The 10,931-nt window shown below is 43.6% G+C and overlaps 3 protein-coding genes across 3 annotated transcripts; 2 read left to right on the top strand and 1 right to left on the bottom strand.

Moving 5' to 3' along the window:
* Positions 1-301: 301 nt before the first annotated feature.
* Positions 302-2,714, top strand: LOC131881416 (ras-related protein Rab-39B-like). Its single transcript, XM_059228265.1, has 2 exons — positions 302-982; positions 1,853-2,714. Exons 1-2 carry the CDS (start codon positions 765-767, stop codon positions 2,328-2,330), a joined length of 696 nt encoding a protein of 231 aa, XP_059084248.1. The 5' UTR covers positions 302-764; the 3' UTR covers positions 2,331-2,714.
* Positions 2,637-6,002, bottom strand: LOC131881414 (uncharacterized). Its single transcript, XM_059228262.1, has 7 exons — positions 5,026-6,002; positions 4,148-4,964; positions 3,847-3,959; positions 3,545-3,761; positions 3,182-3,479; positions 2,961-3,125; positions 2,637-2,896 (listed from the first exon to the last, which is right to left on the bottom strand). Exons 1-7 carry the CDS (start codon positions 5,388-5,390, stop codon positions 2,793-2,795), a joined length of 2,079 nt encoding a protein of 692 aa, XP_059084245.1. The 5' UTR covers positions 5,391-6,002; the 3' UTR covers positions 2,637-2,792.
* A 3,544-nt stretch (positions 6,003-9,546) lies between these two features.
* LOC131880803 (uncharacterized) lies at positions 9,547-10,929 on the top strand. The gene is made up of 3 exons (XM_059227508.1): positions 9,547-9,775; positions 10,338-10,467; positions 10,861-10,929. The coding sequence occupies exons 1-3, from the start codon at positions 9,627-9,629 to the stop codon at positions 10,927-10,929; spliced, it is 348 nt and encodes a 115-aa protein (XP_059083491.1). The 5' UTR covers positions 9,547-9,626.
* The last annotated feature ends 2 nt before the right edge of the window (positions 10,930-10,931 follow it).

The raw sequence follows: 10,931 nt of genomic DNA, 5'->3' as shown, positions 1-10,931 counted from the left end.
CCTTTTATTACAGCAATAAAGAAATGAGACACAAGGCTGAGTTAGCTAACTTGACCTCGGATTGGCCCGACGTCTGTCCAATGAAAATGAACTCTGTGTCAGCTGTTCTGCACCCTGACACCCTTCAGGGCGACCGCCGATCATTAAAAACTACCTTCAAACACGGGGTGTTCCAACCACGCAGTCGGTGGCAAATTCGAACACAATCTGGCCACACTTACGAATGACAACGCTTCAGCTACACTAAATCTCATGTTTCAGCTGATGAAAGCAAAGTTCGCTTTTTCTGACGCTAAGGCAGGTTTGGTCAGTATTTTGTCTATCCCTGATCCTCTCATCATACGCTAAACGCTGAATACGCACATACACCATCGCACACCTTGTTATTGATAAATGACCGACGTTGTTATTGAATCCGTGAAGTGGGTGTCAGGTGGTTCCAACCCATCACTCTCCATTGGATGTCCCTCCCGTGTCTCTGGGTGACTGATTATCTGTCTGTACGCCTACACGTCCCAAGGGCTGCCATCTCCGTGGGTGAGGGAGGACCTTTCAATGTTCTGGACCAGTAGCAAAGACCCTCTCCACCGCTCATCATTCCGCCTCCGCCTCATGGGCCGTCCCCACCACTCCCACCACCTCCAGTCCTACCCGATTTGCTCCTCGCGGGGTTCAAGCGGCGGCGCTGAGAGCATCCAACCTCCGCCTCTCGGAAACCGCCCCAGCCCGCCCGTTTGACGGCTACCATCGGTCGTCCTCAGACGATGGTGGACCCCATTTTCGATTACCAATTCCGGCTGATCCTGATCGGCGATAGCACGGTGGGCAAGAGCTCCTTATTGCGCTATTTCACGGATGGGTCGTTCGCCGAGGTCTCGGATCCCACGGTGGGCGTGGACTTCTTCGCCCGCCTCATTCAAGTCCATGACGGCACCAACATCAAGCTACAGCTCTGGGACACGGCCGGACAAGAAAGATTCAGGTGAGGGCGGTTCTCAGATTTCAGTTCCCTAGTTGTGGTCTTCGGCATTATCAACGCGTCTCATGACGTGAGTGAACGATGACGATCCAACAATCGATGGTTGGCCTTCGTTTGTTCTGCTAGAAAATGACCACCCTGGTGGAGTCATGGCAAAGATGTAATATTTTTGTCTTCAAAGTTAGATCGGGGTTAATAACGATATGAACATTCTAGATGCTATTTATGTGGTTTGTCCTCTTGATGGCTTGACCGATTGACCCCTTGACTCCTTCCTTGCTTTAGCTAAATCTCCAAGAATTGAAACTCTCCGACAAATCGGTCCAGCGAAGAAGCCATGGGAAAATTTGAAATTTTTCGACGAATGGTGGCCCTCAAAAGAACTTGCAACTTTCACTCCACTTTTTAATGGTTAATCGTATTCATGAATTACCTAGTGAATAGAGGAACATGATCAGAAAATCGAACAAGGGTTTGCAAATGTTATCGTAATGATGCTCAAAGAGCATCCATCTACCTATCGGAAGATACATACATCAGTAGCCTTAGGGCATTTCTTTCAGGTGGCATAATGTCTTGGCTTTGAATACGCACAACTGCTTGTCAAATACTGAATGACAGTTCATAGCGTAAGAGATGACATCTCTTGAACAAACCTCGGCTGCCGTTCAACGATCAAGATAACAATCTAATAAAATATGTACCTCACGAAGCTTTCATGTTTTTAGGTTTAAGCTTGTCGCCAGTATAAAGATATTACATGAAAATCTACGCCAAATTAAAACAAACAGATCGAATTTCTGTTAACCAAGGACATTTTGAGCAAACCGTATCAGACCAAACGTCTTTTGACTCTCCCATTTTTGCTTGTAGGTCGATCACTAAATCCTATTATCGCAACTCTGTTGGTGCCTTACTCGTGTACGACATTTGCAATCGCGACAGCTTTCAACATATCCCAGTATGGCTGATGGAAGCTCGCCGACACATCGAACCCTATCGTGCTGTGTTCATACTCGTGGGTTGTAAGCTGGACTTGGTGCACGAGAATCGAAACAATCGCGAAGTCACTACCGAAGAGGCGAGACGATTCGCCGAAATGCACAAAATCGGATTCGTCGAGACCTCGGCCAAGACAGGTCACAACGTCGAGGACGCCTTTAATGGTGTGGCCCAAGAGATTTACGACAAAATTAGATCAGGCGAATACTCCCTGGAGGATGGGTGGGACGGAATCAAAAAGGGCTATTTTGGTCTTCAACCCGGTGGTCGATCGGTTCGAACATCTAGTGTAATCGGGGGCAGGATGTCTATAGCCGAGGGTGAACCCGCACACGACCATTGCTGTTGATCGAGGCGGAACCAGTAGTTTCCTCTCAATTTCATATAAGAGAAAACGCACTGAAATGATGTGAACATTGGGCGTCAGTCAGACGAATATTTTAGTAGTTTCGACTATGGCTAGTTGGGCGCCCATTTGCCCCCTGTGATATCACCTTTCCAGCAACGATGTGGAACTCTAGCTGCATGCAGTTAAAACTAATCATCTTTATCTATGCAATTGTATTCCATATTCGATTCGAGTCGATCCCGGTTGCGCTAATGAGTGTGGTATTTATACTAAAGATCTTGATAATGAACGAACAACGCACCCTCATTTTGAATTAATAAGAAAATATGTGTTCTTATTTAACATAATAACAATTTGACGTTAAAAAACATATGCAAATAGAAACTTTGAGAAATGTAAAAAGAAAATATCTGAAAGCTCCTTTTCTTCTTTGGATTGTTCAAGCCGTTTTTTTTATCCTTGTTAGTTGGTGGCTTCTCCGGCTAATTGATGACTTCCAAACATGACATATTCCTCCCGAGACATCCACAGCGATGTTCCCGGTTCATGAAGCTGAAGTATGTTCTCTGGAACGCAACAAAAGATCGTCGACCAAATGGACCTAGACCAAACCCAAGGAGCTTTACGAACCATAAGGTGGAGGAACTTTGACAGAATAAGCACCCATCACCGTGTTCCACGAGTGATTTCCATTAGGAAAGCGACATACATTGATGATGGGAGCATGACTGGGCATGAGCTCCCTTAGATCATTAGACAATCTCTGGCTGAATCCCCGAAGTTCCGTGTTCCCTCCTGAAATTCAAACCGAATTTCAATCTCACCATAAGAACCATGTTTACTCTACCGACCTGTGATGAGGATATGAGAAAAGCAGTCCTTGAGCACACAATCGGGAAGTTCTTTGACAGCCTCTCTGACCATGGACGGCAGATCTAAAGAGGCATACATCATTTCCGGAGCCAAATACAGCTCCGAGGAAAAGGTGACCTCGGTCATTTCCAGTTTTCTTTGAGCGTCATTCTGAGATTTGATGTGAAGAGTCTCGCTTCGGGACGGACCGGAGCGATGATCACCTTCGCGGGACAAGTTTAATGTCAGCCTACATTTCTGTTTCACCGCTGACGTATCCAAACTCGATATGGTTGCCTACACGAAAACATTGGTGCTGATCTCCCAAGAATATACGAGTGACGTTACATGAGCGACCTTACCCCGGAGGTATCTTTACCCTCTTGCCAAGCCATGGCTTGCTTCAAGCACTGGGAAACATGCCATCCACCCACAGACATGGTTTGAGTGCGGTTTTCGTCAACTTTTCCGTCCAGAACCACCCAAACAAAAGTGCTGGTGGCCCCCGAATCAACGACCACGCAAGTTTTAATCTCAAAAAGTTGGGAAATGGCCAAAGCCTTGGGTAAGAGGCATAATCTGTAGTAATACGTTGAGAAACTTGAGTCAATGGAGAAGGAAAAACGAGTAACTACTGGAGTAACTACGGGCCAAGTCATCTTACCTTGAGATTTTCATCTCTTCGAAGAGGAATTGAATTAATTTCTCCTTTACGGTGTGAGGTATATTGGCGTGTGTGAAGACCAAGGACACGTAAGGCCGTTGCAAGTCATTAATCTGAACAAAGACACAAAAAGAAAGAATCAGGCAGACATAACACGACATTAGATGCGGGTCAATTTCAGGAAGGGCTGCAGAATAATTGGTTCCGAGTAAAGGCACTCTCCATGCTTTCTTATAGAACAACAAGCTACATTTCATCACCAGAAAAAGGGTCCCCCAAATAATATCTATTGCTGGCTTACAATTTTGTAGTGCTTGAACAAATGGATGAGAAACGCCCGAACTACGGGGAAAGCGTCGTCGTGCTCCAAGGCGATCAGGGGAGACAGCAGATCGAGATTATTGGTGCCCAAGATGAAGCCGGTATCCCGACAATAGCCATTGGTCAAGGGCGACACAGCCGCATAGTTGAGGAACTCCTCCTCGCCGGACATGTAAGGAGGGCGCACACTTTTCATCTTATTCTTCGTATTGGACACGATTTCGCGCTCGCAAATCATCCAATTGACCTTTTGGTCCTCGCAGAACAGACAGAAAGGTCGACTCAATGGCGGCTGCAGCCAAATTTCGGATAAAGGCTGGGAGCAATACTCCAAGGCCGTGTGCGAGGCCATATGGCGACTCCGACAATAAACCTCGTGCATTTGCTCAGGATGGGTGTGATAAGCGTATTCAGGCGGACTGGGCATGACTAGGTCGCTTTGGAGGTCACTCCGATTGAGTGTGGCGTCGCAATCATAGCACTTTAAGAATTTGGGCACCGCGATCATGGAGAGATGGCGCTTGATCGAGTAAGAGGGCGTGATCAGCCAGGTGATCTTGCCACCAATATCGATGGCCACTTTGGCCACGCGATCCTCAATACAGGATGGCAGACATGTATACTCTTTGCAGAAGACACATTTGATGAGGTTCAACCCGCCGATCTCGCCTTCGGTCACCATGATCTTCCACAGCCGCCGGCACGAGTCCTTGAAATTCACGCCCAAATCGACCAAGGACAGACTTGACAAGAACGTGAACGGGGTCTTCCGACTCAACTTGACCCATTGGTGCTTCCTATCGACACGGTAATCAAATTCAATAGAACTTAACCCACCTGCCAAACACTGACTCTTACCAGACTTGCTGACTATCCACGTATTTCCGGGCGGTTTGACAAGTTCGAGCGTACGCCAAAAGGTCGGACGGGTCCAAGAGGTCCAAGACCTTGATGTGGATCTCCTCGGGCAGGCTGAGCCAGTGCGGGCAGAACGGACTAGACGGCCTCGACGAACCCATGACTAAGGGGCCCTCGTGCGTGACAAGCGGACCCAAGGATGGCCAGGATTCCATGGACGTGACGGATAAAGCCGAATGAAACGAGGACGAAGACGTGCTGCCATTCACCGGCCATAACGGGTTTTGCAATCCGTCCAAACCCTCGTGCGACAATGTAGTCGAGAGGGCAGGGCGGGGTGGCCAGCCCCCATCCCAAGAACTCATACCGACTGAACCCAACCCGACCAGTTCGACTTGATTGAATAGCACATTCGGCGGTTCGTGTTCCTCGATCCTACTATTCCGTCAACGTCCGTCAACGAGCCCAACTTGGACACCACTGGACCAGATTTGATTGGAATGGCGCTTGATGTCCGAGGCAGGCCCGTGAAATGATTCGGGTGGATGATGCCCAATGGCAGGCCACAACCTCGAGGCTCCATCCACTGAGAGAGGATAATCAGGCCAAGCCCATGCAACGAACAAGGAAGAGGAGGACGAGGAGGAGGAGAGAACGCGCCAACCTCTCCCAATCCAAATGTAGACGAGACAATACAACAATACTTGTTGACCTCAGCTGTATACATGTAGGTAGGGAAGACAGGCAAGGTTAGCCCTCCAAAGGGATGGTCCAGAGCTGAACAACGAGTGCCGAGGGTGTGCCCTGGAGTTTGGGAACCCACTCGTTGAAGGCGGCCAGGGCGTGTCGGAGCTCGAATGTAAAAAAACTCTCTTCTCTTCTCACAGCAGTGACAGCCTTTAGCGTACATTTTTAGGGCGGTTGCGTGATAGTCAATACTTTACAGACTCCCGTTTGGGTGGCCAACAATGATTGAACTATTTGACAGCCTTTAGCTTTTATGTGGTCAATGGTTTCAGATGCAGACCAAAGCTAACGCAAAGCCCGAAGTTTGACATGATTTACATCGGACTTATTATTCAATAACGTCTTGATCCTAACCACCTTTTCCAATCTGACTGCAATCAAATGGCATGCAATGCCCCTGGCGTCCAGGGTTTCGTTCTGGAGAAAGCGAGATGTAAAAAAACAATCAAAATAAAAGTGTTGAGGTGCTGAGAGAGGCTCGAGTCCAAGTTACATCTTCAAGTTCGAGCAAAAGATTCGAGAAACTTTGGACTCCAATGCAAATCAGCCTTGTTGCTAGCACAGAGTTACACAGAGCTGTTTTTATTGGGCAGCCTCGGCCAATCTTTCTACGATAGTTGACCTGGTCCGACGTCCTTGATTCCTACAGCTCACTCTGGTCAAAGAGAAGGAGGTTGTGCTCAAACAACTCAAATTTCCCTACACAGCAATTAATTGCTTTCATGGTCTTATGTTTGACCCTTCAGCGCTGTAATCACTCATGTCTATTGCAGACTAGATGCCAGACCACTTTATGCATTGAAAAAGACATTCTCATGGGTATTGATAATAAACATACGTTATAAACAAAATGAGAGGTTGTGCATTATCTTCCTGAAACTTGAAGAGAAAATTTATGAGCACAGGCCTGTTATTGCTTAATCTTGGTCTCTGCTCATGTGCTCAGTGAGTTCAACCATCAAACTGGATAAACTTTGTTACAATATCAAAAGTAACCAACCACTGAATGCTTTTGTAAATCAACATGAAGCTTTTCTCCAATCTTCTACAAACTATTCTGATCCACATTGAACTCAAGTCAACTTTGAAAACAATGGCACAACCATTTTGCTCCCATCAGCTACACATCTTGTCCGGCAAATTGACAACTATATAAATCTATGGTTGCTGCCACTACAACAACCTGACTTTTCTTACAACAAACCAGTGTAATCCAATGGACCCTAGATGTCGAGACGCCCAAGGTTTGGCAAGTGGCTCCACTTCAAAAAAATGTAAACAATAAGAAGAACTAAAGGTTTCCAAACAGGTTTTGAATTGAATAATTAATAATAATTATATACAAATGTATATCATATATGAATAATTATTGTATGATAAATCATGACAAACGTCATTGAATATTTTCCTTAAGTACACTATCAAATCTTAATTGAAGACAAACAAATTCATGGATATGAAATTTAGATTTCTAATATTTTTGTTACTTTCTAAATCCTTTCAGAGCCCATTTTTTCATAAGATTATATTGCTAAAATATCTGATTAGATTATTCAGATCAACAGTAACATATTTCTTGAAAGACCCAGGAGGGTTAAGTTTACATAAGTTGCTTTTTGCAATGATATGTAAGCCGTTAAATATGGTTGTTCTCTCTCTTTTGAAGCACTTTAGTCCAACTTGATTACGGCAGCATGCAAGAGATCATTATAACAGCTATATTTTTATGAAAAATACCACACAAATGCAATTCTCATGACAAAAGACACTCTAATGCTATGAATAAGTTGTTTGAACCCATGGTGCATCAAATTTGTCATACATCAATCAAAGCTTTACCTTCTTATGCAATACAAACGTGTGAGCTTGTTTTGGAAGCAACTGACTTCCTGTAGGGATGTTCATTGGCAATTGGTGGGCAGCCAATCAGATTGGTCGAATTTAATAATGAATACTCAACCTCACATATTCCTGCCTACAGCATCTCTCTAAGTAACCCATGCTCTGTACTCAAACTCATCTTATTATCCTATATTGGGATTGTTTGGAGCCTTTACTTTCCAAGTTTTGTGTCAACCTTAGTATGAAAATTTATATGATCTCATCATGTGATCTCATCTGATCAGTTTGCCTCTAGAAAGCCCAGATTTTTTTAGGCAACAAGGCCAGCCATCCAAATAAACTCTTGAAAATTGTTAATTGCAATTCAAAAACACTACTATTTTTAGAAATATAAAGGCTTCATGGAGATCCCTACGGATTCCAGCTTCAAAATTAGTTGATCTTTGGCAGCAATTGATGACATTTTTATTAGGCAAGTTTAAACATGCTTAATTTTTCGAAAAGAATATCAATATCAATGTTCCAGTTATTTTAGGCAACAAGGCCAGCCATGCAAATTAACTCTTGAAAATGGTTAATTGCAATTCAAAAACACTACTATTTTTAGAAATATAAAGGCTTCATGGAGATCCCTACGGATTCCAGCTTCAAAATTAGTTGATCTTTGACAGCAATTGATGACATTTTTATTAGGCAAGTTTAAACATGTTTCATTTTTTGAAAAAAATATCAATATCAATGTTCTGCTTGGTCCATTTTCTTTTGCTTTTGCTTCTTGATGTGTATTTGTACGCATCATACAAAATTTGCTGACATCGGTAAGAGAGCTTCAGTGAAGACTCTGTCAAAAGAGGTGAACAGTCATCTATCTTTTCTGATTTGAAGGCTATTCACTTTTTTTGAAATGTGAAGTCTGGTATTCCCCTGGGCTCCATTTTAGATCTACTAATTTTCATCATCTTCATTGCTCCCCTTCAGAGGCACAATGGTAAAGTCATCTTATGCTGATGCTGTAAAATTGGTTTGTGTTAGGAATGGCCAAGTGTTCAGTAGTCAGTTAGACGTCCTAGATCAAATCTATTTTTGGGTTTCTAAGATTAATTTGGTTTTGCATGGAATTTCATTGTCTTAATCCAAAACCTAAGTGATATTAATGCATAAGGCGAAGCTAATCCGATAAAGCGCAATAAAACGAGTCCAGAGACTTGCGTCACGTAACCTCGGAGAAAATTTACGCTAAAACTAGCTTGATCGTCTTGTGTTTTTTGTTGTTATTTTTTTTTCTCTCTATTTCGTCAGCTGTCTTTTGTTCTCTTGGCAGTGTCTCGATATCTGGTGGAATTTCTGAAATTTTGCGAATCCCGCTAGAGAGGGGTCTGGCACTCTGGATTACAAAAAGTTCCTGTGTCATTTGCATTCAGTTTAGAACTGTGCAATTTGATACATAAGTTCTGAAGGACAAGTGGATGTGGAAAAAAGAATCAGGGATTTTAAGCTTCTCTACGAAATTACCAATTTCAATTCATGGAAAAGAAACCCATGGGATCGTTTTTGAAAAAAAAGGAAAATGGTCCGAAGAGTAATCAGTGGTTGTTGGAAAACGCCCTCAAATTCGAACAAAAAAAGATCTCCTCAAGATCAGAGGGTTTCATTACTCATTTCAGTGACACTCCCAAGTCAATTCAATCTTGATCTTGGTTTTGGTTTTTGGGTCACTAAATACGACTATGCCTGACCCGAAAAGATCAAACAGGGGTCCATCTCAGCAATATTGATTGTCAAATTTGCGTTGTAGCCGGATTGATCACATCATGATATCAGTAGTAACGATACATCCCTCCTTATATCGCAATTTCGAAACCTTGTCGCCTTGGTCAACATTTTGATACCTTTTTTCCTCCCACCATGACAACATCACTTGGCAACACTGTCCTTCTATTTTCTGTCCGTCTGTATTATGCTTCTTCTGTCCAAGTGAGAACGGTGTGAACTGAACTGAAAGCCTGATCAAGATGGCGATGTTGGGTACGACCGTGCGATTGTTGGCTCGAGGAAGCGTTTGGGGCCCATCCTCCGGCTTAAAGGCCGCTAGCCGGAGGTTGCTCTGCCCTGTATCCCGTCCATTCTCGTCCACGCCCACTCGATTAAGTGATCCCGAAGGGTAATCCAAAGGCCAACATAAAAAACATGGTCCAAAATGTCAATGGCTCAAATGAACTTTCCTATCAATTCTCCCCCGAATGGTCACAAAAAGCCTACATGATTTTAATCTCTCTTAAGTTATTTTATGTCATAATACTTTACAATAGCAAAGTATGGGAATGGCTAGTAATCGGTGAGGTAGCATGAATTCATAATTTGGGTTAGATTGAGGTAGTTAACTCAATTCACAAATTGCAAATTGCCGACCATATCATGTAAGCGTTGTCATTGAATTGTAAGGAGGCATAAGTTCGAGCCCATTGTGGCCCATATCTTCATATTATTAACCTTGGAGTGGGTCAACAGTAAATCTTTCTTTTCATGGCTTTGGCCGACTGACACCCACTCATATCAATCCTAAAGAATAACTTGAGGCCCATGTTTCTTTACACCCAACTTTCGACAAAATGAGCCACTAGGCGACAATATTAAGACAATATCTAGAGAGTCCGGATTTTTACTTCATGCGTATTGTAATAAGTAAGGCCCCATTTAAATGCCAATCCTGTTGATCTTTCTAGTTGGGTTTACCGTGGAATACGACAAGGCCACTATGAAGCCAAAATCCACGACAAGATGGCCATAGTCGTGAGCGCCATCGTATGGGCGTGGCTCACTTATAACTCGTTGGTTAATTACGAAATGGTCTTGGTAAGTTTCCACGCTTTAGCCGAATAAACCAGAGTATTTTCAAGTAAAACATTTTGAATCGAAGAACATTGCTGCAAAGGGTTCCCCATTAATTGTATGAATGCTCTGGGGTCATTGTGAATCTCATATGAGAAAGTTTAGTTAAGAGTTTGGCCTTGAAGCTCATATTTGGGTGCTACTCGAGGCATTTAGTCCCGTCTTGAGCAAAGGAAGCACTTGAAATGATAAAGGCTGCATCACATGCAACTTAAGTTAAAAGTCGGCATACGAATCCTAGATTCCAAAATGAAGCATAATTTTTCAAGTTAACCCATTTTTCGGCCCAGATAGATTGACCAATCTTGATTTTGTGTTACCCGTGATATTTACATTGAGCTGAATTATTATTTTCAGGGCCATCACGCCTATCCGGACCGGAAAGCCATGACTAACGCTCAATTGGGCGTTCCTGAAGACGAGTGATT

Source organism: Tigriopus californicus, chromosome 5, assembly GCF_007210705.1.
Source record: "Tigriopus californicus strain San Diego chromosome 5, Tcal_SD_v2.1, whole genome shotgun sequence".
NCBI classification, from domain to species: domain Eukaryota; kingdom Metazoa; phylum Arthropoda; class Copepoda; order Harpacticoida; family Harpacticidae; genus Tigriopus; species Tigriopus californicus.
The sequence above is the reverse complement of the archived record's forward strand: the minus strand, read 5'-3'. Positions and strand labels throughout refer to the sequence as shown.